Source organism: Plectropomus leopardus, chromosome 24 (assembly GCF_008729295.1).
Source record: "Plectropomus leopardus isolate mb chromosome 24, YSFRI_Pleo_2.0, whole genome shotgun sequence".
NCBI lineage: Eukaryota > Metazoa > Chordata > Actinopteri > Perciformes > Serranidae > Plectropomus > Plectropomus leopardus.
Genome location: NC_056486.1, coordinates 698,682 through 724,162, shown reverse-complemented (window position 1 = coordinate 724,162; position 25,481 = coordinate 698,682). Strand labels below are relative to the sequence as shown.

The 25,481-nt window shown below is 40.3% G+C and overlaps 1 protein-coding gene and 1 pseudogene across 1 annotated transcript; one reads left to right on the top strand and one right to left on the bottom strand.

Annotated features, from left to right (window-relative positions):
• Nucleotides 1–229: 229 nt before the first annotated feature.
• LOC121962986 lies at nt 230–21,833 on the bottom strand (annotated as a pseudogene).
• A 2,632-nt stretch (nt 21,834–24,465) lies between these two features.
• Nucleotides 24,466–25,179, top strand: LOC121962681 (claudin-34-like). The gene has a single exon (XM_042512928.1). The coding sequence runs from the start codon at nt 24,466–24,468 to the stop codon at nt 25,177–25,179; it is 714 nt and encodes a 237-aa protein (XP_042368862.1).
• Nucleotides 25,180–25,481: the final 302 nt, after the last annotated feature.

The window sequence follows — 25,481 nt, the reverse complement described above, 5'->3', positions numbered from 1 at the left end:
GATAGATAGATAGATAGATAGATAGATAGTTGGATTTTCACATTTTCGACAGTCTTTGATTACATCAAGTTTCTTACAGGTTTGTAGAACAAAAAATTCCATGACTTTTCAAAAACTTTCTGGTAAACTTAGTTTTCCTAAACTTTTCCAGGCCTGTAAAATTGCCATTTGCATCCATGACTTACACAGGTTTTTCATGACTGTACAAAACCTAAAATGGGCAGAAAAATCAGTTTATGGCACTTTTTATTTAGTTTAAATCTCTCAAAATTTCGTCTTAGAATATCAATCGTTAATATCATACTTACATCTTTAATCGACAGCTTGTTAGACTTCTCTCAAACCCCCAAAATCCAGACATAAAAAAACTTAATTAAAAAGTATTATTTAATTACATTTTTTACATATCTATATGGAAAAATCTAAAGCCTAATTAAAACCCACTCAAATGTCTCAAACTATAAAAGTGTTCAAAATAAAAGTTTAAAAATAAGAAATCTGTAAAGACAATTTTTCATCAAATGGTTAAAAAAGAACATTATTTTTCTAATGAAGTTCTGAACTGTGTTTTGTGTGTGTGTCCCTACTGCCCACGCTCATCTGAACAATCCCACTTTCTTCTTCTTTGGTCTGGAGGGCAGTCGCTCTGCAGGCTCAGACGTGACCGGTAGAGACTGCAGAGGACAAAAATAAAAAGAGATTAATATTTGTTTTTGGCTGTAACGTTCGTTAATATCATTGATACTCAACAATAAAAACAAAGTGATTCATGCTGGGAACTGTTTTTGTACTTTTAGTTTCCATACGGTGCCAGAGTGCATAAAACAACATTAAAATAGAGCTTGTTGATCAAAAAGGTGACAGCGGAGGATCCCCACACCCCCGACAGAGGTCTTAGCTAAGACCCTGAAACACATTACATTTCTAGAAATGTCCGAAAAACTGAGAATTGTCCTAAAATCAGATAAAAATCCTAAAATCCTTGAAATGTCTTAAAATCTGAGAAATGTGCTAAAATCTGAGAAACTTCCTACATTTCTAAAAACGGTCTAAAATCCTAGAAATGTTCTAAAATCTGAGAAACATCCTAAAATCCTCCTAATGTCCTAAATCCCCCAAATTCCTAAAATCCAAAAAACATCTTAAATTACTAGAAACATTTTAAAATCGGATAAATCTCTTAAAATCCGTGAAAAATTGTGTGGGGCTCCTGCAACTGGCCCCTGGCCTCCATCAAATTCATGCAAAAAATTTGAATAACATTGTTTGATAAATTCTCTCCATATATAAAATATGTTTTATTAGCCGTGGTGGATATCAATAACCAAGTCAGTTATTTGTGACTTTTTCATCATCTTTCTATCGTACCTGTTGTACTTTGGGTCTGTCGACCACTTTGGCTCCAGCTGTGTCCACCTGCCCGTCCTCAGCTGCTTCACTGCTGATGACAGATCCACCTGAAGGAAGACAAAAATATATCACTAATCATATTTTCATCTGATTGACCTTCGTGATTTGTCAACCGTTCTCTGGTTGCAGCTTTTGCAATGTGACGATTTGCTGCTTTTCTCAGTTTTATATAACTATAGACTAAAAATGTTGTCTCACCTTCTGTTCCTGAGATAAGGCGCTGAGTAAATGTGAGGTCACAGTGACCTCACATTTGACCTTTGATCCCCCAAATTCCAATCAGTTAATCGTTGAGTCCGAGTCAACGTTGGTGCCAAATTTGAGGAATGTCCCTTGTGGCGTTATTGAGATATGACGTCCACAACATTAAGACAGACAGATGGAGACATAATGCAAACACACCTGAAGAAGAGGTGACATCGGGTTCTTCGGCGGGTGGCCGGTCCTCCTCTACGGGACGATCCTCAGACAGTTTGCGTTTCCGCGTGTTTCCGTGGGAGACGATGGCTGCGTACAGGTGCTGGAGGTCGGCGTCGAAGCCCAGAGCTTTCGACTGCTCAGAACACAGCAGAGGAAGAGCCTGACAGGAACGACGGGGGGCGAAGGGTTAATTCAAGGATACTCAACTCGTGACTTTTTTTTAATTTTTTTTTTACTTTTCTAGGATTTTAAGATGTTTTTAAGGATTTTAGAACATTTGTAATATTTTAGGTAATTTCTCAGATTTTTAGGCAGTTTCTCGGATTTTAGGACGTTTTCTCAGATTTCAGGACATCCGAAGGTTTTAAGGACATATCTCAGATTTTAGGACATTTCTAGGATGTTACAACATTAGGGTCTTCACTAGGACCTCTGCCAGGGGTGTGGGGGATGCTTTCTTGATCAACAAAAATTATTTTCATGCTGTTTTATGAACTCTGGCACATTATATGCATACAAAAAGTACAAAAACAGTTCCCAGTGTGAATCACCCGATCAGGGGCCAGATTTGGCCCGTGGGACATAAGTTAAGTATCAGTGGGTTAATCCAATAATAAAACGTGTATTATTCTAAAATGAGTAATTTTGCATCATGATAATTTTACTTTTTGTACTTTACACGTAACAGAGACTGTGCCCTGCTTTGAACACTGAAGATGTTAATCAGTTCTTCAGCTTTAAATCCAATAAATCCATAAAGAATAATAAAAAGAAATTATCAGGTGCATGAACGGAAAGCATGAAAGTGTCCTTTTGACACAGCTCGGTGCTTTGGGTATGTTTGTTTTATGGCCCTGCTGTGGGAGTCACATGCCCGAGGTGTGATGCGGGGTGTGACGGGGCCGCGATAAGCCTCTAATCAAAGCTGCATTATTGGCACAGCTGACCACAGGTAGAGCAGGAACAACTGAAACACACACACACACAACCACAAGCCTGACAGATAAGGGTGCGTGTAAACTCCTGCGACATTATGCAAACGCACGGCCGTCGCGTAGAAAAACATGCGCTATTCACTAAACCCCTTCTTTTTTTTCTCCCCAGATGGAGAGGACAAACTCTCCAAATTAGCTCCTCAAATATTGACCGGGAGAAATTGGTGGTCTCCCGCTCGCTGTCAAGGCAGAGGGGCTCCTAAACACACTTTGGTCAGGTTTCGAGGTTTCGCATTGATTTATTTTTGTTATTTGTTTGTTTAAATGTCGTAAAAATAAATGTAAATGCTCTGGTGAGGCTTAGTTCTGCTTTGGGCACAGAGAAAGCAATGTGCAGCAGAAAGCCCACCTTATTCTCTCTTTTTATTCATTCCTCCTCCTCCTCCTTCTCTTTCGGGCTGCCAGCTCACTTCAGATGATTTGATCTGAAATGTTGAGCTCAATTGGTTGGATCCGGCTCTTATTTGATAGTTTAAAGACCCTCCTTACTACGGAGGCCCATTTGTGCAAGACGAAGAAAGAAATTAATGAAAAGTTCTGCATAAATGAAGCTACCTCCCATCAGACCAGGGTGGTGTTACATATTGAGAAAGTAACGTGTTAAAGTAATATATTACTTTCTAGCAATAAAGAAGTAATATAACATGTTATCAACCAGATTTCAGGTAGTATTAATAAATCAGCAATCCTTAAGAATTGGGCAAAATCATGTCCTTCCAAAATATGAATTACCACCACGTGGTTACATGACTTCACGCTATAGTCAAGTTGCACTCACATAATCCTTGAGTCCAAGTGAAATTTTGTACCAAATTTGAAAAGAACAAAAAATCCCTTAAGGTGTTCTTAAGGAATACTGTGTTCATGATCTTCGTCCTTTGACTGCAAAAATCTATTCAGTTCAGCCTTGTGTCCAGGTGGACGTTGGTGCCAAATTTGATGAAATTTGCTTCAGGTGTTCTTGACATATCAGGTTCACAAGAATACGACTGACATGGTCACTGTGACCTTTGACCACCAAGTACTAGTGAGTTAATTGTTCAGTCTATGTGAACATTTGTGCCAAACTTTAATAATTTCTTTAAGGTTGTCTCAAAATATTGCATTTGCTAGAATGTGACTAACGGGGTCACAATGACCTTGACCTTTGACCACCAAAATCTAATCAGTTCATAGCAAAATCCAAGTGAACATTTGTGCCAGATCGCCTTGATCACAATAACGCCAATGAGACGGATGCAAGTTCATGGTTACCTTGATTTTTGATCACCAAATCTAATCGCTTCATCGTTAAGTTAGGGTTGACATTGTGCCATTGTGCCAAATTTGGAAGAAAAAATAACTAATGGTATTCTTGAGATATCATTCATTCAATAACAAGAATGAGACAGTTTACAGTGACCTTGGCCTTTGACCACCAAAATCCAGTCAATTCATGGTGGCTTCCAAGAGGAAATTCTGCCAAATTTGAAGATAATTCCTCAAGGCCTTTGTGAGATGTAGTGTTCACAATAATGAGACAGACAGGATCACAGTAACCTTTACCTTTTACCTATGACCACTATCTAATCAGTTCATTGTTGTGCCAAATTTGAGGAAACTCCCTCAATGCATTTTTGAGATGTCATGTTGACATGAATGGGATGTACAGATGGTCAACCTGAAAACACAACGCCTCTACCCACTGCTATCACCAGCAGGGGAGCATAAAAAGTCAAAAATATACCAATCCAAAAATATGCCGTCAAGATAAGATAGTAAATCATTATTTTGATTTTAAAGTGAAACTATGACACTAAATTGTGAGAATGTATTCTGAAATTCTGACTCATAACAAGTATTTCATTTATGTAGCACAGAAGGGCTTCCATACCGCTATATTTTAGGAAAGGTACAAAAGTGGCACACAGCAGCGAGCGGAATGTTATGTGTTGCTGCGGACCAGAAAGGAAACGCCAGGCGAGGAATAAAAAAGGCGATTACAGCAGGTCAATAACCTCTCGCTTGTTTTGTCGGGCTGAGTAATGTTATGGAAAGTTCCTCCCTGCTCTTGTAAGAGAACAAAGTCCTCCAACAGTGGAGGAAACCAGAGGGAGGGGGAGGAGGAGGAGGAGGAGCGCTCACCTGGTGGCCACACCTCCTCGCCCACAGCAGAGCATCATGTGTGGAGCAGGTGATGAGAGGAGAGCGGGCAGCGTGTTGTTGTTTTTCTATTTTTAGCAGGTAAACAGCTCTGATTTTAGACGAGCTGCTGCTGGTGTTTTTCAGGCGGGGGTCCTGGTGCCGGAAAGTCTCACACTCATCCTCCTCTCTGCTGCTGACCTCATGTTTACTCTCCCTCGCTCCCCTCGACCTCGTTCTCCCCTCGCTGTGACCTCAACTTCCTGTCCCCGAATCCTGGGGCGATGCGTCGCTTCGCGTTTAAACCAACCAAGCACTCGAGGTCGCGTCCTCGGAAAAAAACTGGAGGATTTAACTGCTGCAGTGACGAGACAAAGGTGCTTCATTCAGGTGCAACAAGAATTTAAAAGGCTCGTCCCTCCACCTCCTGTCTGTTGAACAGATCTGTGCTGATTTGAGCGCCAAATCGGCTGAATGATGAGCTCTTTGATCGTGACGTAGTTCTGATCACACATAAAAGTTGAATTTGTCATTGGGAAGTGAAGGGGATGCTGGTGAGACCTACTGCTATCAACTATTGGTTTTTTTTGTAAGAAGCAGCATCAAGGACAAATTGCAATTTCATTTTTTTAAAAAGTTTTTATTTTCGCCTTCTTTTTCTACCTTTATGACAACTTTTTGCAATTTGTAGCACTGAACTCAGGTCTCTTTTGTCAACATTTTCCAGCACAATTTGAGCCACAAAAGCTTTTTTTTTTCAGCAGCACACTACGACATTTCCTAGTGGTGGCTGAGCCATTTTCATCAACGCATTTTGGCATTTGAGTCATGGAGTCTGATCGTTTGGGGCATTTTTTGCGGCATCTTAGCCATAGAGCCTATTTTTCACCAACACATTTTGGCATTTGAGCCACAGAAACTTGCATTTGTGGCACCAAGCCTTTGTGTTTTTAAGCCACATATTGCAACATTTCCCAGCTGTGTTTTGCACATTTTTGCAGTTGAGTCAAGAAATTTGGTTGTTTTTTTTACCGACATATTGTGGAGTTTTCCAGCTGCATCGGAGCAACAAAACCTGTTTTCAGAGACAAATCACAGCATTTCCCATCAGTGTTTGAGCCACAGAACTTCTGTGTTTTTAGTTGCGCATTGCGATGTTTTCTAGTATTGTTTGAGTCACAGGATCTGGGTATTTTTCTTCGACAAATTGCAGCATGAAACTCGGGTGTTTTTGCCAACACACTGCAATGTTTCCAAGCAGCATTTGAGCCACAGAAGCTGTTTTTTTTCAGTGGTACGTTGTGACGTTTGATCAATGGAACCTAGATATTTTATACATCAATACATAACACATCACAGCTTTGCCCCACAGCGTTTTAAAAACCAAACCTGAGTGTTTTCAGCTGCCCGTTATTGCGTTTCCTAGTGGCATTTGTGGGACCAAACCTGGGTGTCTTTCACCAAACCGTCACTGTTTTTGCAGCAGCTTTTGTGAAACCAAAATAGAGCATTTTAAGCCAAAAATGATCTTTTCCTAACCATGACAAAGTATATTTTGTGCATAACACTAACCACATGTAAGCCACAGCCTTGTTGAAACAAAAGTTTGAACATGCATTAAGCCTACGTTATAAATGTCTCAAATCTATGGTTTGCAGAAACGTTCAATGTCAACATTTTTCTGGTGACGGGGTCAAGTGTGTGCAGCTCACTCAAATGAGCCTGTGGAAATGGATGTTGGTGTTTTTCGGGCGAGCGCTTCATCATGTAACTGTTGTCCTTTGGCTTCTGGGAATCTGTGTTCAAGTTTTGAGCACGGAGGCTCTCCTTTAGCCGTGTTAAACCTCCTGTGCTGCTGTTTATATCTTTGTTAGTGGATCGTGACTGCCTTATTTAGTGAAGCTGTAGTCTGTGATAAAGGCCAGAAAATTAGAGAATTAGGGAGGGAAGTGAGTGGAGGAAAGTTGGAGCGGTGGCCTCTCTCCTCTTCTTCTTCGCCTCAGTCAATCATTGACCGCTGCTCTCATAAACAGCAGCAAGCAGCTCTTTATCTCACATACCTGAGGAATTCAGGGCCTGGGTGGGAAGAAGGAGAGGCTGAAGGCGGTGAGGAGTTGATATGAACGAAATGTGCTCATATCGGCATGAAAGTGATGTTGAATATTTATTTTGCTGGTTAAAAATCGCTATCTTCTTTTTTCTTTATTTGCTAATTTTTTGGTAATGTCCATGTTTGTTTGTTTTTTTTGTCTTTTACTTAATATTTTTCCCTTTCCCCTTCATTTTTAGGCAATTTTCTTGTTTATTTTGGTATTTTATTTGAGTTTTTTGTGCTAATTTTCAGGAAATGTACTTTGTTCTACTTATTTCTTGTTATTTTTTTGTCATTGCTCCTTAAGTTTCTCATTTGCTTATTATGTTTTTGGAAGAAGTAAAGTCAATTTGCTCTGGCTTCAAAGGGTTAAGGACTTAAATAATAATGAATAATAATCTTCAGGTCTTGTTTATGAAGAGTAACAAAATAGAGCCATCTCCGCGCAGTAGATCTTCCTCTTCCTCCTCCTCCTCGTCGTCGTCCTCGTCTGTCAGTTGCACACAGTTTCCACAGGGTTGTCCCCACTCTGGCTCTGTAATTAGGCCCTCTGTGGCCTGGCTGCTCCCCCTCTTCATCTGCGGGCCGCTGGGCCGAGCCCCAGCCTGGACCGGCCGAGTGTGGCGTCCCACAAAGACATCATGAGACATGAGAGCAGAAACACAAAACACGGCTGCAGCATGTGAACACGCCGGGCGCAATTTGTGTGAAGCGCCTCCTGAAATTCACTTAACATGTTTTGGTACGGCTGGAGGATGAGAGCGCATTTTCTTTTAATGCCACTTAATACTTTTACTCCTCTGCATTTCAGAGAGAAATATTGTACTTTTTACTTCACTACATTTATCTGAACATTTTATAGATTATTTTTTTGGCTTTTGTTGCCTTTAATTGACAGGACAGTGCAAGTGTCAGAAGGCCGGATTCGAACCCGCGGCCGCTGCGGCGAGGATACAGCCTCTGTGCATGGGGCGCTGCTCTACATTTTTTTAAAATCCATTTTCGTTTTGCAGGTGCTTTTTTCCCATTTTTTTTATAAGTCTATTTTATTTTTTAATCATTTAGAGCTTTTTGTGCCTTTTCCATCATCTTTTAGTAATTTTGAAGGCTTTTTGCTGTGTTTCTTTTTTAATAATTTGAGTTTTGGGGAGCCCTATTTTCTAAAATATTTTCTGTTAACTTTTATTTTATTTTTTACATTGCTTTTAAGTTTTTTCCCTATTTTTTAATAATTTTGAGTTTTTACTTTCATGCACTAGTACAGCTGCAGGATGAGAACGCGTGCAGGAGGCATTCACCAAATTATCGTGAGCCAAAAACAAATATAAGGCTCTCCTCAGTATCAAGAGGTCACAGTTCAAACAAGAAACAAACATTTCACTGTCTGCTTTATATTTTCATCATCAGAGCTGATGTGAGATTCGTAAGGCTGAGATCTGAGTGTTAAAACAAAAATTCAACAGTGATACCACCCAAAATATGTTTTCATGCTTTTCTATTTATGGTGTTATGTTTTAGGATGTCCATTCATCTACCATTTGTCTGTTGCATTCTCCTGAACACAATATCTCAAAACACCTGGAGAGAATTTATTTGGCACAAACATCCACTTGGACTCAAAAATGAACTGACTGGATTTTGGTGATCAAAGGTCGCTGTAACCTCTTCTGTCTCATTCCTGTGAATGTGATATCTCAAAAACAGTTTGTAGGGATTTTTTTCATATTTGGCACAAATGTCCACTTGAATTAGACAATAAAATATAAGAATTTGTTGTTCACTGTGACCTTGCATCCATCTCATTCTCGTGAAAATGATATCTCAAGAACACCTTAAGGGAATTCCTTCAAATTTGGCACAAACACACATTGGACTCAACAATAAAATGATTAGAATTTGGTGTTTAAAGGTCAAGATCCCTAGGTCGCAACAATCAGAAAACCCCCCAGCCCCCCAACAGTAAGAGTGATCTGTTTTACCTTTTAACTTTTTGAATTAATTCCCACTTTTTTCTACACAAAAACAAATTTCAAATTTATTTTAATCTAAATTTTTTTTTTTTATTTAAGGCAGACCTGAGATGTCTCCTGTTTTTTTTTTGGCGCTCTCCTTCACAGCCTGAGAGAGTTGCTTTCTGGTCAAGCATAAATGTGACGTATTACAGCCACAGTTTGGGAGCAGAAACGGTGTGTTTGCCCTGCGGAGGAAACCTGAGCCGCTGTAGATGTAACTGAGACATTATTGTGACAGTTAAATGGCTCAGATTAGCAGCTTTCCACGTGTCATCGCCCTGGAGGAGGGCGTGACGACAGCAGACGAGGTCGGAGGAGAGGCGAAAGGTAAATGAGGTGGAGGTGTGGATGGCGTCAGAGCAGAGAGGATCCTGGGAAATGTTCTTCACCTGCCGCTGTGTGTTTGGCGTCACGCCGTGTGCTCCTCTTTGTGTCACATCAGTGGTGTCTGGTCGTGTTAAATCACTGAATTGCTGCCTTTATTTTGAGCATTTCAGCGCTGTTTACATGATGTGAGCGGCTCAAAATATTCTCTGACTCATCTGTTAATGAGCCACCCAGTTTGGGTCAATGAAAGCATCACTCCTGACTTTCTGCCTTGTTTCCCGTGCTTTCAACCACATCGTGTGGCCTTCATCAGTGGATGGAGCTGTGATGGAGACGGTTTAGTTGTCGTCATGTTTTATCCTTTGCAGAAAGCCATGAGATGGTTGAAAGCTTCAAAGACATCAAATAAGTTGGACTGTGTGTTCAGAGTCCTCCACTGATATTTTGAGCTTTCACTGCAGTTTAAATGTCTCTGTCACAGACATGAGGAGGACATACAAATACCGTAAAACTTCAAATAATAACGCAGGCTATTATTTGCTTAAATCATTGGCTTGTATTTTGGATGCGTCTATATGGGACAGGTTTTTATTTCTTTTCACACAAAAGAATTGATTAGAAAAACAATAACTGTCCATTTAAAAAAAAATGCATCCCTTTTTTACTCTGCCGATGTTACGGTCTTTTTCGGTGCTCATGGTTTAAATGGAAAAACTCTGAAAAACACTTAATGACAAAAAGTCATTATTTGAAAGAACTGTTTAAGTACTCAACCTTCAGGCATCAGGTGGTGCAGTACCGAAATGTTGCATTAAAATAATCATTTTTGCAAGTTAGACAGCGTTTGGGAGCTTTTCTACGTTCCACTCATCCCACACCTGTCTCAACCGTTCCTGTTTCTGTTTCAAAACAAAAGCCCTCTCGCAACGTTTCTATCAACAGAACCCATCAGTTAGTGACACCAGGCTTTTTATTTGTGAAATATTTTCAAGAGCGTGTTGTTGACAATACGGTGGCTTAAACTGCACCATAAATAAGAGGAATATGTGCTTATGGTTGTGAAAAACTACACAAAGCAGCAGGCAGCCCTGCAGAAGCTCAGCACTAAAGAAGCTGCCAGTGTGAACGCGGCGAGTGTGCAAGACACAGCGGTTCGGCGAGGTTGACATCACAGGCTGCTCACACATGCAGTGTGTTCCAGGTGTAAGGCATCTGAACACAGCGCAAAAATAAGTGATGTGGATCCAGGTGTCAAAGGTTAAACATCAGTGCAGGTAGATCTGCGTGATTTTTTTGACATGTTTGCATCAGAAAAGTTACTGAATTATTAGATTTTTTTTGTTTTTGGATTCTCCTTCTTCAGCAGCCATTAAAGCGACCAATATCTGCAGCTCCTCTTCATTCTCTCAGTCACGTTTGGCTGCTCAAAGTCAAAGTGTGTATTTTGGAATCCATCAGCCGTTGTGGTCGGTGGATGAAAAAAAATGTACGTTTCCTGCCCTGCTCTTAACTTAGAGCTTCTGGTTGAAGCAAACAGATATTAGGATTTGACTCCTCCTGTTGTGCCAGCTTCACATGCGGAGCCAAGCAGCATTTAGGGATAATTTCTTCACTCGCTGGAGCACATAATCATTACAGGCGCTTTTACTGGAGACAGAAAACTGCAGATCTCCACGCTGTAAAGGAGGAAATAGTTTTCTTATTGATTCTCATTTTGTTTTGAAGCAGTTTCACGCTCACTCAGCACAGATCCTGAGCAGGAAAACCTTCAATTTAAGCAGAAAAAGCAGGAAATTGGAGTAAAGAACATCACATTTGGAAGCCAGGAACGTTTTAGGCCAATCATGTGATTCTCTGCAGCTCGAGCGAGGTGTTTTGGTCAGAAGAGACCACTAATTGTCAGATGTCGTTAAAACTGCCTCAGAGCTGTGAAGCCACCGTCTCATGAAACCGGAAGCAGGCGATGTTCCCAAACGGTGACAATTCAATCCAGAGCTGACAACTGTGACGCTGCTGCACGACTTGCTGCGAGTGCTGCGGAGCATGCGTCACCATGACACACACGGACACACACACACACACTCATGCATGAAGACATAAAGATAAAAAAAAAGAGCCTCAGTGACACACACACCAACACTCAGCTCCCAAAAACCAAAAGCATGCGTCACAGCTCGCTCTGTGTGGACAAGCAGACACTCCCCTCTGTCAGGTCATGAGCTGCTGCCACCACACACACACACACACACACACACACACACACGCACGCACACACACACACACACACACACTCGCTCTCTCTCTTGTACTTATATCCCAGTGAGGACCCTTACCGACATGATGCATTCCCTAACCCCTTACCTCAAGGGGCTGCTCGTTACTTCTGAGAGGGGGTGGGCAAAAAGGGTGAGGAAAACATATTTTTTAAGCACTGGAGAGGGACTTATGTTTTTATTTTCAACAGATTTTTCAAACATGTCTTCCAAACCTGCAATGACTAAACCCTAGAAAGCGTGTTTTCTGTACATATTTTGGCTTTTTTTTTAAAGGAAATGTTGTGAAAAGTAATTTTAAATCCATTCTTTAAAAATGATACATGATTTGATTGTTTAGTTTTTTTGTTTCTTCCATACTTTTTGCCAATTTTTAAACTAAACACAAACCCAAATTTTGGAAATTTCTTTTATGCCCTTTTCTTTTCAGTTTTTTTCTTTCAAAATTTGTGGCTTATTTTTCCCCTTCAAAATTTTAGGCAATTTTTTCATTTATAAACATTTAAGGGATTTTTTTTCAACATTTTTCATTTTTTGGCTTTTATTTTCTTTCAAATACTTGCCAAATATTTTTGTCTTTCAAAATTTCTGGAATTTCTTTTTTCTTTGAAAACATTTTGGTGATTTTTTTTCTTTCAGTACTTTATATGACGTTTTTCGGTCATACCTTTTGGCAGTTTTTTTCCTTTAAATTCACAATTACACCATTTATCAAAGCCAGGTACTTAAAAAAACAGAGGGGGAGGGGGGGCTTAATTTTCCCCATGTCACTCAGTAAAGGGAGTTTCAACCCCCTCCTCTGTTAAATAGAGAGCAGTCCCTAACCCCATGCCTTTCCCTAACCTACACTTAATTGTAACCTGAACCCTAAAACCACGTCACTTTTCCAAAACGTCCTCACTCTGTTGCTAAAGTACATTTTTTGGTCCTCACTGTGCATTATGTACTAGTGCGCACACACACACACACACTCCAAATTTAGGTCCTAAGGAAAGCTGATGTGATCCTAAAAGGATTTGAACACTTTTTTTCATGACCAGCTTTAGCCTGTGCCCAAGTTAAATCCAAGTGTGTGTGTGTGTGTGTGTGTGTGTGTATCAGTGGCATGCTAATTCCACCCATGTAAATGTTGACCTGAGCTGGGTGGGGTGTTTGTGTGGTGGCGGGCTGGGGAGGGGCTTTCATGGAAAGCTGCAGGAGAAAATAAAAGCTCCTGCTCCTGTCATCATCGGCTCTCCTACACTGTCCCTCTGCCCTTCACTCCCCTTGGTGTGGGAAACGGGAGGCCACAAATGGCGCAAGCACACACACACACGCACACGCACACACACACACACACGCACACACTCTTGCGGAAATGGTAAAAGAGGGGGTGATGAGGCGGAAGATTTTTGAAGATATTTGTAAGCTTTCTGTTGGCAACAGGATTGCAAATAACTGAGTAAATGTCAAAGAAGTTCAAGGATGAAAAACAGATGAGAAGTTTTTGAGCACCACAAAAACATAAACAGTTGAATCACTCTGTGTGAGTCCAACTTGGAGCGACAAAAAGGACAAACATAATTTGATAATAGCCGCCTTAAAGGTGAAGCTTGACGACGCTTGAGCACTGGAGGAGCAAGCCAAGGTGAAGTCTTTGGCAAATTTGTAGGAATTACCTCAAGGCAAGCTTGAGATATCACATTCATGGGAGTGACATGGATGCTCTGTCACAGTGACCTCGACCTCCAACCACCAAATTCTAATCAGTTCACTGTTGACACAAAATGGACGTCTGTGCCAAATTTAAAGATATTCCCTCAAGGTGTTCTCGAGATATTGCTTTTGTAAGAGTGAGACAGATGAGACCACAGTCATCCTGGGCCATTGAAATCAAATTAGTTCATAGTTGAGTTCAAGTGGATGTTTGTGCCAAAGTTGAAAAAATGTCCTCATTGTGTTCTTATTGTGTCACATTCACAAGAATGAGATAAAAAAGACCACAATAATCATGACCTTTGTCCTATGACTTCCAAAAGCTTATCAGTTCATTGCTGGAACCAAGTGGACGTTTTTGCCAAATTTGAAGAAATTCCCCAAAGACTTTCTTCAGGTGCCGCATTCACAGGAATGGAATGGACAGACCATTGACAGTGGGGAGGTGTAAAGATGAACTGTCATGTTTTGAGAGAAGCACAAGACAAGAAGAAGCTTCAAATTTGACCTTGGCAGTCCATTTTAAAGATTTTTTTAAATTAATAAAAGAATGATTTGCTGGCATAATCAGCACAAAAGCCTGCGTGGTCAGCGTCGCCATGGGGACAGACACAGACGGAGATACAAACACGAGTCACTGGATGGACAGACGGCAAAGGTCCTACCCTGATAAATAAATACTACACACACACGCCAAACGCCTTCAGCTGATTTACTCTGATCCACACACACACAGAGCGGCCCATCCACCGTCTCTCCCTTTGACGCAACATTTTTCCCCAGACGAGTTTAATTCCAGTTTGGACTTTGGTCTGGAGGCGGCCTCGTCGCAGCCCGGTGGAATTTGCCACGAGGAAGAAGACTTTGATCCACTGCAGTGTTTCTTCTTCTTCTTCTGTGGTCTCTGAGTGTCCGCTCGCCTTCCCGTTCCAACGATGTGATCACCAAGAAAGCAGGAAACAGAGCCGCCACTGTGACCCCGATGTAACTTTCCATGACTCTCCGTACCTGAGCTGGACGGCTTCCACCACCTAAAGTGACACTCTTTCCTGGTTTGTCCTTTTAGACAAACAGACCGGTTTCCTCTCTGAAATCCACCAAATGATGCAACAAACAGAGTTAGAGCGAGGAGTTTTCCTGCGTGCTGGAAAATTTCCCTCAGACGTTCACCTTTAAAACTGCCATGACCTTATCGTGAAATTTGATATTTTTTTAAACAATGTGTCTCTTTCTGCCGAGAAAGATGAAGAAGAAAAAGCGTCAGACGTTCACCTAATTTTAGGTTTAACATTTATGGAGAAATCCCACAATAGATCGAGTAACACTGCAGTGAAACTTACAGCAAACCTGTTCTTTACAGTAGACCGATTGTAATGAGCAAGTCAAGATGATGATTTACATTTTTTCTGTGACTGCTTATCCTCCTGAAGGAGCAGTGTGAAGGATTTAACAGCATCTAGTGCTGAGGACTGCAAATTGCAACTCTTTCGCAAAACATTTAGATGTCACAGTAAAGTTGAGTTTTTTGATAAAAAAAAAGTCATAACATTATTATTTTGTCCTGTTAAAAGGTCATGTGAAATTTAGAGTATTGTATCTCAAGTTATAGCCAAAAACATGTTTATGAGGTCACAGTGACCTTGACCTTTGACCACCGAAACCTATTCAATTAATTCTTGACTCAAAGTGGACATTTGTGCCAAATTTAAAGAAATCCCCTCAAGGTGTTCTTGAGATATCACATTCACAAAAATGAGAGAGATGAGGTCACAGTGACCTTGATCTTTGACCTAGGAGCTCCAAAATCATATTATTTTATTGCTGAGTCCATGTGGACATTTGTGCCAAATGTGAAGAAATTTGTTTTCAGTGTTCTTGAGATATCGCTGTCATGAAAAATTAGACCGATACAAGGTCACAGCAACATTGACCTTTGATCACCAAATTTCAATCACTTCATCCTTGACTGACCAAATTTGTAAAAAATTCCTTCAAGGCCCTCTTGAGATATAGTGTTGAGGAGTGTGAGGCTGTCACATTGACCTTGACCTCTAATCATCTAAATCTAATCAGTTCATAACTGAGTCCTAGTGGACGTTTGTGCCGAATTTGTATAAATTCCCTACAAGTGAGATATTGCGTTCACAAGACAAACAAGGTAACAACAACCGTGACCTTTGACCAACAAAATTTAAAATTCATCCTGGAGTTCAAGTGGACGTTTGTGTCAAATTTGAAGAAAGTCTCTCGAAGTGTTCTTAAGATATCTAGTTCACAAAAATGAGACAGACAAGATTAGTGACCTGTGACCTCCAAAATCGGTTCAGCATGAAATCAAAGTTGACGTTTGTGCCAATTTTAAAGAAAGTCTCTTCAGCTGCTTTTGAGATATCTCGCTCACAAGTGCAACACAAAATAATCTTGCCTCCTAGCACAGCTTCAGCCTGAGCGGAGGCATAAAAAACACGGAAACAAAAACTGAGCTAAAAATGAAATAAGAGTGTAAACATAGACAGAAATGGAGCACATAGATACCTGCTGAAAATTCCACAGGTGGTTCTGAAATGCACACACACACACACACACACACACACACACACACACACACACACACACACAGTAGGAGTCCGAGTAGGAGTCCGGGGTCAACAGACTCACGGACGAGAAATTCCCCACCTGAATGCAGTAAACACTTAATTTACAGACGCAGCCCCTCGCCTTGCTCTGATTGGCTGACGGTAACGCACAGCCACTTGAACTAAAAGCGTGTCACAGCGGCTCATGTTTAAGGTGTAGAGAATGCGACCGCTGCGTTTTATCATGTGGATCCCACCACACTCGTCACAGCCGGTTAATGATCCAGAACAGAGCGGACAGTATGTTAAAAACAGGCCTTAACAACAGTGTGTGTGTGTGTGTGTGTGTGTGTGTGTGTGTGTGTGTGTGTGTTTGTGTGTGTGTGTGTGTGTGTGTGTGTGTGTGTGTGTGTGTGTCTCTGACCTTTGACATGTAGGCCTCTCTGTGGGTTTCCTCCTCAAAGACATCCGTCAAACAACACACAGCCGCTCACAAACAAACACACACAAACACACACATTAAAATTATTTAACATAATACAAAAAAGTAACCCTTTACACAGAAGTTTAACGTCCTCTCCAGCCACCTGGTTTCACACCTGGTGGTCGGTTCTCCCAAAAAAATCTGAGAGGTCACAATCTCAATTTACTGTGTTTTTTTCCTGGAAGAAAATCTGTATTTTTTAACATCATACTGAGTGTCAAAGTCAACTGAGTTACAAAACTACAGTTGTCGTCTGCATTATATCCATGTCTGTGAAAACATGACGCTTCACACACACAGCACAGTTTACACATCAGTGTCACCAATTAAGTATCTGACCAAATGTTTCCCCCTCCGTTCCTGAGATATGAAGCTGACTAATGACCAGAAAAGTGTTCTGCAGAATATAATAATATATAACATAATAATACAGTGATGCACGATAATGATTATTTCAATCAATACCAAAAAACCTGTTGCGTTTTTTAAAAACAACGTAACTGAGAGGGTCCAAAAGCCGCTAAATAGCGATAAAGTTGGCACGTTTGTAGTCCTCTCCTCCCGTCACCCCGGGACCTTAGATCGTCTTGTTCGTTTGTTTTTGGACGTGGAAAATGTTGTTTTATTGCATAACATCCGTAACAGTGTCCCCTACACTACAGTGAAAACACCAATTGACGGAAAATCCGGTCAATGGCGGGGAAAGAGTTAAAAAAAGACAAAGAAAGAAAGAATGGGTTAAACTCTGCTGCTGGCTGATGACATGTCGTGGACTGATCTATCAGCAGCAGTTTGACACGCAGCATAATGCAGTGTGTGTAGGACTGGCGGAGCGAAACCATGGCAACACGGGACAAATCAAAGCAGTTTAAGCTTATCATCGCAATTATTGGTATGACGTCATAAGTCGTATTATCGCGTACATCCCAATAAAATAATAATAATAATAACAATAATAATAATAATAATAATAATAATAATAATAAAGGGGGAGCTCATATTTATCTGCTTGTATTTATTGATGAATAAGTACGCAGTTACTCTTGGAAACCTGAATCATCTTTACTTTTCTTCAGACGACTTTCACAAGTTTTTAAATCTTTGGATCCAGAGAAAACTGGAGCGATTTCTATCAGAAACATGAGGAAAAAGGCAATGAGCAACTGGGCAAGAGATGTCATGCTTTTTTTAAAAAGAATTACTGAACAATTTCCAACATTTTTAACACATCATTCCCTTGTTTTTTCTTTTCTTTTCTTTATTCATTTAGAATAAGAATAAGATTTTTTTTTTTTTTTACTTTATATTTCTGATTTTGGAATTGTTTCTTATTTGTTTTGTTGGGGTTTTTTGTGCTTATTTTTAGGGAACTTGCTCATTTCTGGTTCTTTTCTTTTTCTTTCTTCTGTCCCACGTTTTTGAAATACATCAAGCCCATTTGCCCAGTATTTAAAGGGTTAATATAGAAAATTGAGGATGTAATGCATCGTGATGCATGATGATGCAGCCCAAAAACATCTTCTGGCCACAGCTATTACCAGCTCAGAGGCGGTAAAAGGAAAAATTAGGAGATTGTCAATGAGAAACACATCAAAATATCGAACATATTAAAGTAAAATAGAAATGTTTTATTTTGTGTTTTAATTTAATTTTCAAAGCAAAAATGTATTCATTCTGTTCTAGCTCCAAACGTTTTCAGTTTATTTGTTCCCTAATCTGAAACTCTTCATGCTGCCATCTTGGACAGGACAGAAAAACAGATTCTTAATCTCAGTGGGAATATTTGTGATAAAATAAAATAAATGTCAAATAAAAGAAAATAAAGGTAAGATACAAATACAAATAAAGGTCAAAGAAGGTCAAATAAAACAAAAGTGTGTGTACCTCTGCTGAGTGTTGCTCCATTCTCTCTGTAGTCCTGGATCTCTGCGTCCTCCCCAGAAGACCTCCGAGCTGCTCCACCTGCCGCTGCAGCAGCTGGCTCATCGTCAGCAGAGGGCGCACCAGCTGCACACACACCTTAAAACACATACATACATACATACATACATACACACACACACACACACACACACACACACACACACACACACAGAGAGAAATTTAGCGAGAACTAAGTAAAAAGTACAAGAACATCCCCTAAAAGAAAATAAAAAAATTAAAAAAGAACAAGAAAATGTTCTAGAAAAAGTGGCTAAAAATTATACTGTTTCAGTAACTTAATAAATGTATGTATTCTTTAGAATTATGATATGTAGAATAATTAAAAATAACCCCTATTTTAGATCCACAATAGCTTCATCTACTGGCTTAGTAAATGTATGTGAAACGTGGAGCGTACCACAGTGACAGGGGCGGGGTGCACTGAAACTCCCAGTGGAAGGGCAGCCCTGCCAGCTCGCTCTTCAGCTTCATGCTGATGTTTCCGTCCTCCTGCCGCGTCAGGGAGATCTGGGCCTCGCCGTCGGACCGCCTGTCACTTCCTGACAGACAGGGCTGAACCATCGCGCACAGGTGGGAGAAGAAAGCCTCGACCGGGGCGCGCAGACGTCTGTTCAGCTCCTGGATGTCGAGGGGGGGGGGGGAAATGTACTCATCAAAATAAAATGAATAATTGTGAATAAATGAATCATTAAGTCGGTGTGTTGTGTTTGCCTGCGCTCTCTTCTGGATGGCTGCTGAGTCCATCCTCTCCTCCCACACACAGTGCACGTCTGTCAGCAGGATGTGGTATGCCGTCTCCCCGAACCAGCTCTTGGCGAGGAGGTGGCAGCCGCTGATGCTCACAGGAAGCCAGGGGCGCTGCAGGAGGATCTCAGTGGGGGCTCCTCGGGGCTCCATTCTGGCCCAGAAACAAGGTACCAAACTGCGGAGAGGAAAGCACATCAGTCCAACACATGGGCAACGAGAATATCTGGTTCAAAGAGTCCACGGTATTATAGTATTATTTGTATTATAGTATTATAAATGTTTAATGATAGCAGTTGCAAAGTATTTTGTTTCTGCTCAGTATTAATAACGAACAACTACTTATATTTTTAACATCGCTATTCATAGTTAGAGTTTTAAAAAATGGGGTTTTCAGGGTAAATAAGGTGTCAGAGTGCATAAAAAAAAAACACCAAAAACAGAGCTTGTTCATCCGGGCTGAGTCCCCTGTGTCCTCAAATCCTAGAGACGGCCCTGACCCACATCTACAAAAAACACAGTGTAATTACCGTCTTCATTAAACCTGCTTTCTGAATCACTCACCTCCGAGGAATGCGCCCCCAAAGCCTGGCCTGAGATCTGTGAAAGCCGGTTACAGACGCCGTCCCAGCCACATAATCACCACCTTGCAGGAGGGAGACCACGGAGGCAGCTCCTGCGGGTCACCGGCTCCTCTCCTCTGACCTGTAATGGGACTGTTTTCGGGGAATAAAACGAGGTATTTCTCGTCAGCAGCCATTTGAAACACAGTGCACGTTTCAGAGGTTGACTCATGCCAATTAGGAAATCACAAAAATACCAAATCAGTAACTTTATGACAACAATATACAGCCATACAAAGCTGGACACGCATGCCTGTGGTTAGAGGGTTATCAGGAGTCTCAGAGGAGGACGGCGTCCTGACACTCACCCGTCACAAATCTCTGAAATCTGAAAGTCCCCTTGCTCTCCAGCACATGTTTTTACACATACTGTTTTTTTTTTTTTAACATTGTCTACATTGTTGGCAGCTACTGTTTAATTTAGCAACAGCACAAAAAGAGATAAATAATGTAAAAATACCTACTTTTCAAATGTGGCAGGCAGAAGCAAACATTGGAAACAACACAAAAAATAGACACAGAACTCACTCAAGCACAGGTGATGGTATTCAGATCTTTTACATAAATGAAATATTAATAACATCCTATGAAAAAATTAAAGTCAAGTAAAAGTAACCAGGGATGATAAAGAAAGTATTAAAAGTAACAGTATCAATGGAGAAAAGCTGTCAAAAACAAACACCCAATTAATTCAGATTTATTAAAGACCCCCCCCAAAAAAGCCTTCAGATAAATGTAGCAAAGTAAAAGTACAAGTATTTCCCCTTGAAATGTAGATATACTCAATAAGAGATTTTGAATCCTGAGATCTGAATTAAATATCAAATTACGCCATCCAGATTCTGATTTTCAACTGAGTTATTCAAGTTAAAAGTAATTAATCTTCTCAATTTAATTTCAAATAATGTGATTCAAATTAATTTGATTAAAATTCAGTTTCAAATTATGTAATTCATATTAATTTTTTTCTATTTCAATTTCAAAATATGTAATTTAAATTCCTTTATCTAAACTTTTCTTGAAAAGAAAATACTCAAGTAACTGCAAGTACTTCCAATTTGTACTCAAGTACAGAACTTGAGTGAATATATTCCACCACTGCTTATGAGCAAATATAAATTATTATCGCTTCTGATTTTAAACATTGACAACTAAAGCATCTAAAGAAGCTAGTCTTCAATTCTGCTACCATTTCAATAACACAAAAAGCAGAATTTATTGCAAAAATTCCCACTTTTTGTAGAATACAATTTTAATTGTGAATTTAAGACAAATGAAACAGGCAAGTCACACCAAACCCAATATACAAACTTCTGAATTTTAAAATAGTCCATGCTTATCAGCAAAATTAGATTTTATAATTTCAATTTTTAACTTTGACTGCATTTGTAGGAGCTACTCTTTAATTGGGCGACCATCCCAACGACACTGTGAGGAATTAATGGCAAAAACGCCCACTCTCGGCAAATCACACCAAACTTACTTAACAGAGATCTGAATTTTAAGATCCCTCGTTTTTAAGGAAACATAGATACGTTACAGCGAAGGATTTGAACTGTGGAAGCATTCATATGAGCTATTCTTCAATTCGGCACCAATCTCAAGAACACAATCATCCAAATGTATTAAAAAATGTCCTCTTTCTGTTGAACATAGCCAGTTTTACGAGCGAATTCAATGCGAAAGACGCTGACAAAAATCGCACCAAACCCAATATACAAACACCTGAACTTTACAGATTCGTCGCCTGTGCGCAAACACAGATATGATATAGCTTGTGATTTTAAACTTTGTCTGCATTTGTTGGAGCTATTCTTCACTTCGGCGACCATCTCAAAAACGCAATAAGCACAAAATTTGCAGAAATGCCCATTTTCTCTTTAACATACCCAGTTTTGCGAGCGAGCTGACAAGCGAGTTCAGCAAACTAACTTCGTTTTTCTGCCTTTTGTTGAACATAATTAAAGGCAGCTCAGTCATTGTTCTACCACAGCAGCTTTAACACACATGGAAACACGTTAACACACGAATAAAAAGAAAATTAATACTTTAAAACTACTACTTACGTTTACGAGCTGCAGCTCCTCCGCCGCTTCCTGTTGACAGTTCAGGAATCCTGCGCCGATGTCAAACAACGCCGTACTTTAAAGGTTCCGCTTACATTTACGACACTGACTTTTCGTGGTTAATTTGTGTTCAGTTTAACGCGTTAAATTTAATAATAAATAATATATATATATATAATATAATATCATACAATATAATATAATCAGAGGCTTCAGCGGCAGAAAAACAGGCATCATGTTCAGAAAATGTGTTTTTTTTTCTGGCGGTTCAGTTAAATTCATTGGAATTCGTCACTGAATTTTTGGGACGTTTGGGATGATCAAGTTATATTAACTTTTATTAAGATGTGATGTTAGGTTTATAGGCATTACAGAGTGAACACATCTCCTAAGGTTGGCTTTTCTACCCTGACTCTAATGAATTATGGACATGAAAATGGTCAGATTTGAAGAACAAAAACTGTCAATCAGGTCTAAGTGTCAGACTGACCTCGCTGCGACCTTTGAAACAGTAAGAAGTGGTGTCTGTTTGGCTTTGGTTGGGCAGCGTGGGAGTGGAGGGAGAATCAGTCTGATACCAGAACAGCCTTCATTTCCTGACAAAACAACACACAAGTCTTCACAAGCAGTCACTCAAGAGCACAAATGCAAACTTAAATTTCTTATTTTAGACATATATGTCAGGATTTTTAACAATTTCAAAGGAAGTCTCAAGGAGTCTCTTGTGTGTGTGATAGGCTCCAGACCCCCTGCGACCCTCAACAGGTCAAGCAGTTGCGAACAATGGACGAAGACATTAAATCTAATTTAACGAGTTAAATTAAACACGTTACATTTCTTTGTTTTTTGTTTGTTTGTCCTGTCTTTTCTAGTCTTATCTAAATTTCCATCTCCATCTATCCCCATGTATGTGTTGCCTATCAATATCCTGTTTTTGTTATTGTTTTTGCACTCACACAACAAAAAAACATTAGTACGTCTCTGAAATATTGTACATCGTATCATTTCGGCCAGCAAATGTTTCTGCAACCAGAAGAACAAAAACAAGAGCAGCTCCACGGAAGTGTAATAACTGCAATAAACAGAAAGTAAATTGAGCTGCAATTAAGGTCACGCTCAAGCTATATTACTATATTACAGTAACAGCAGCGGCCTGCCTCTCCATCACAGCCGATAATCTGTCAATCATTGACAGATTCCCTACATGACGGGAAACCGTATCTAGGTTATTGGTGGCAAGATGAGGAAGTATTGTGCGGAGTCTGACTGAAAAAGCGACCTTCCTGTTGAAGGTTTCAGTCTGTTTTTGAGTTTGGAGGCAGCTCAACAGATCAGCACTCAGGTACGTGATCGGCTCAAAATCTGCAGCTTGTAAAAGGTTAAAATAACCTGCTCTAATCTTAAGTGATCGATAATAAACACTGTGTCAGTGTCAGTTTTATCTTTTTTTTTTAAAGAAATAAGATTAATTATCTGTTTATTTTAGAAAGATGCTGTATCTTTACATGTTTTTAAAACCTGCTACATATGTCACTGCTACAATATATGACACAATATAAACATATAAAATTATAGAGATATGTTTTGTAAGAAATAGAAGTAGAGATATGTGCATCATACGATAAGAGTGTAAAATAAAAATGCTGATGGATCATGGTGTTTTATTTGGAAATTCATCAGTTCATGCAACAAAAGGTGATAAACAAATACGAGTGTAGTGTAACAAGCAAACCAGACATAATAAATCTGAGTCATGATAGTGAGTCTCATTTGGTCCAAATGTCTAATAAAAGAAAAAAATAGGTTTATTTATTTTTAGTTTTTTCAGTTTTTGTGAGGGTCGTGTGAAATTTCAACAGAGGAAATTTGAATTTCAGATTTAACTAACAGCACAGAATTTACAACCCAAACTCCAAATATATATATTCTGCAAACAAGACTACAATACACTGAAAAAGTCTCTGAAATGGTAAAAAAAAAAACAAAAAAAAAACTAATAATTTCTTTCCCCAAATTTATAATGGACTTGAAATACATTATAGGCCTGTTTGATGGTAAATATCTAGAATCAATACGTGGAAATAATAATAGTACTGGTAATACTACTAATTCCATGATCAGAAACTGATATATGTTGGTATACGAACATATTACAGGCATTATATAACAGTTTGGTGGAGACCTATATTAAAAGATTATGGGGTATGTTAAAAAATATTAAGACACGCACACGCAGCTATTCAGCAATCAGTAGCCGCAATAACTCCATTGTATAATTATAGCTGTAAGCATAAACATTATTATTATTATTATTATTATTTTTAAATGCATAGCTTTTTCTTAGTGAGGATGCAAATAAAAAGAAGATGAAATAAAAAAAATAAGATGACAGAATGAGGAACATAAGTCAACAGAAGTCTTGAATGTCTGCATGTTTTGCTGCTACTGATTGATGAACACCTGCGTGTGCGTGTCTGTCCTCTCAGGAGGAGCTGCAGGTGTTGTTTTCCCGCCAGGTAACCAGGTGACAAAGAAGCATCAGGAAAAAAAAGACCTGCGAGGAGGAGAGAGAAGTTGCAGCCACAGAGAAACATCTTTGTGGATATGGAGAGTGATTCTTCCTCCTGATGATGCTGCGTGGGACTTCCTTGGTCACCTGACGCTCCATCATAGCTCCATCGCCATGCCCTACCTGGCTCACACCGCCCACGCCCAGCTCGGCGCCCTCTGGCTGGGCTGTGTTGGCTGGACGCTCACTGCCACCGCTCTTGGACTAATCCAATGGAGGGTTTGGCTGGTGTCCGACAGGGACGTCATCAGCTCCGGGGTGGCCTGGGTGGGCGTGTGGCGGACCTGCTTCAACAGCCACACCCTTGTGACCCCTGGCTTCAGGGTCATGCACTGCAGGTACATTAGCCTGACGGAGGAGTTCACGCCGCCGGAGATTGCGGCAGGTCAGGTGCTCATGTTCCTGTCTCTGCTCGTGGGGCTCTGCGGGAACGCCGGCGGAGTTTATGCCTTGAGGAACGTCTACTTCGGGATGAAGGAATCCCCAATCCGCTCAGCATTCCTCACCACTGGCGCTCTGTGCATCATGGCCGCCGTGATGTCACTCATCCCACTCCTGTGGAACCTGAGCGCGGTGGTGACCAATCAGACCATAAAGTTCCCCGCTGAGTTTAAAATGCCCCCGGCGCCGGACTCTCAACACGTGGGGTGCGGCATCGGGGTCGGCATGGTGGGGGCGGTCCTCATGGTCGTCTCTGGGATTGTTTTCTGTACGTACAGGTTACCGGTGAGGTCACAGCCCGTGGATGGGTCGTTACCTGCACGATTAGACAGCGGGGCGGCCCAGGGGAAAGATAACCCCGCGTTTGAGTCTCACGGACACTTGTGATCCATCTGTTTGGACTCTCAGAGGAAACCAACCCGAAAGACAAATTCAAAATATGTCAAAAGACTCCAGAAAGACGTTGGACTTTTGTGTTGGAGACGTTATAAAATATTTAGTAGGCTTGTCCTACAACATTTCTAAGCTTGTGACTTTGGTTTGTCTTCATGTATCTCAGAAGGGGATGGAGATCATCTAAAGTTCTCATTTGAACTTTTTCTTTTATGTAATTCCTCACTTGCAAATATCAATAGAAGTGATTACTATCCAGTCCGTATTGTCTGGCAATAATTTCAAAGGAGTCAATT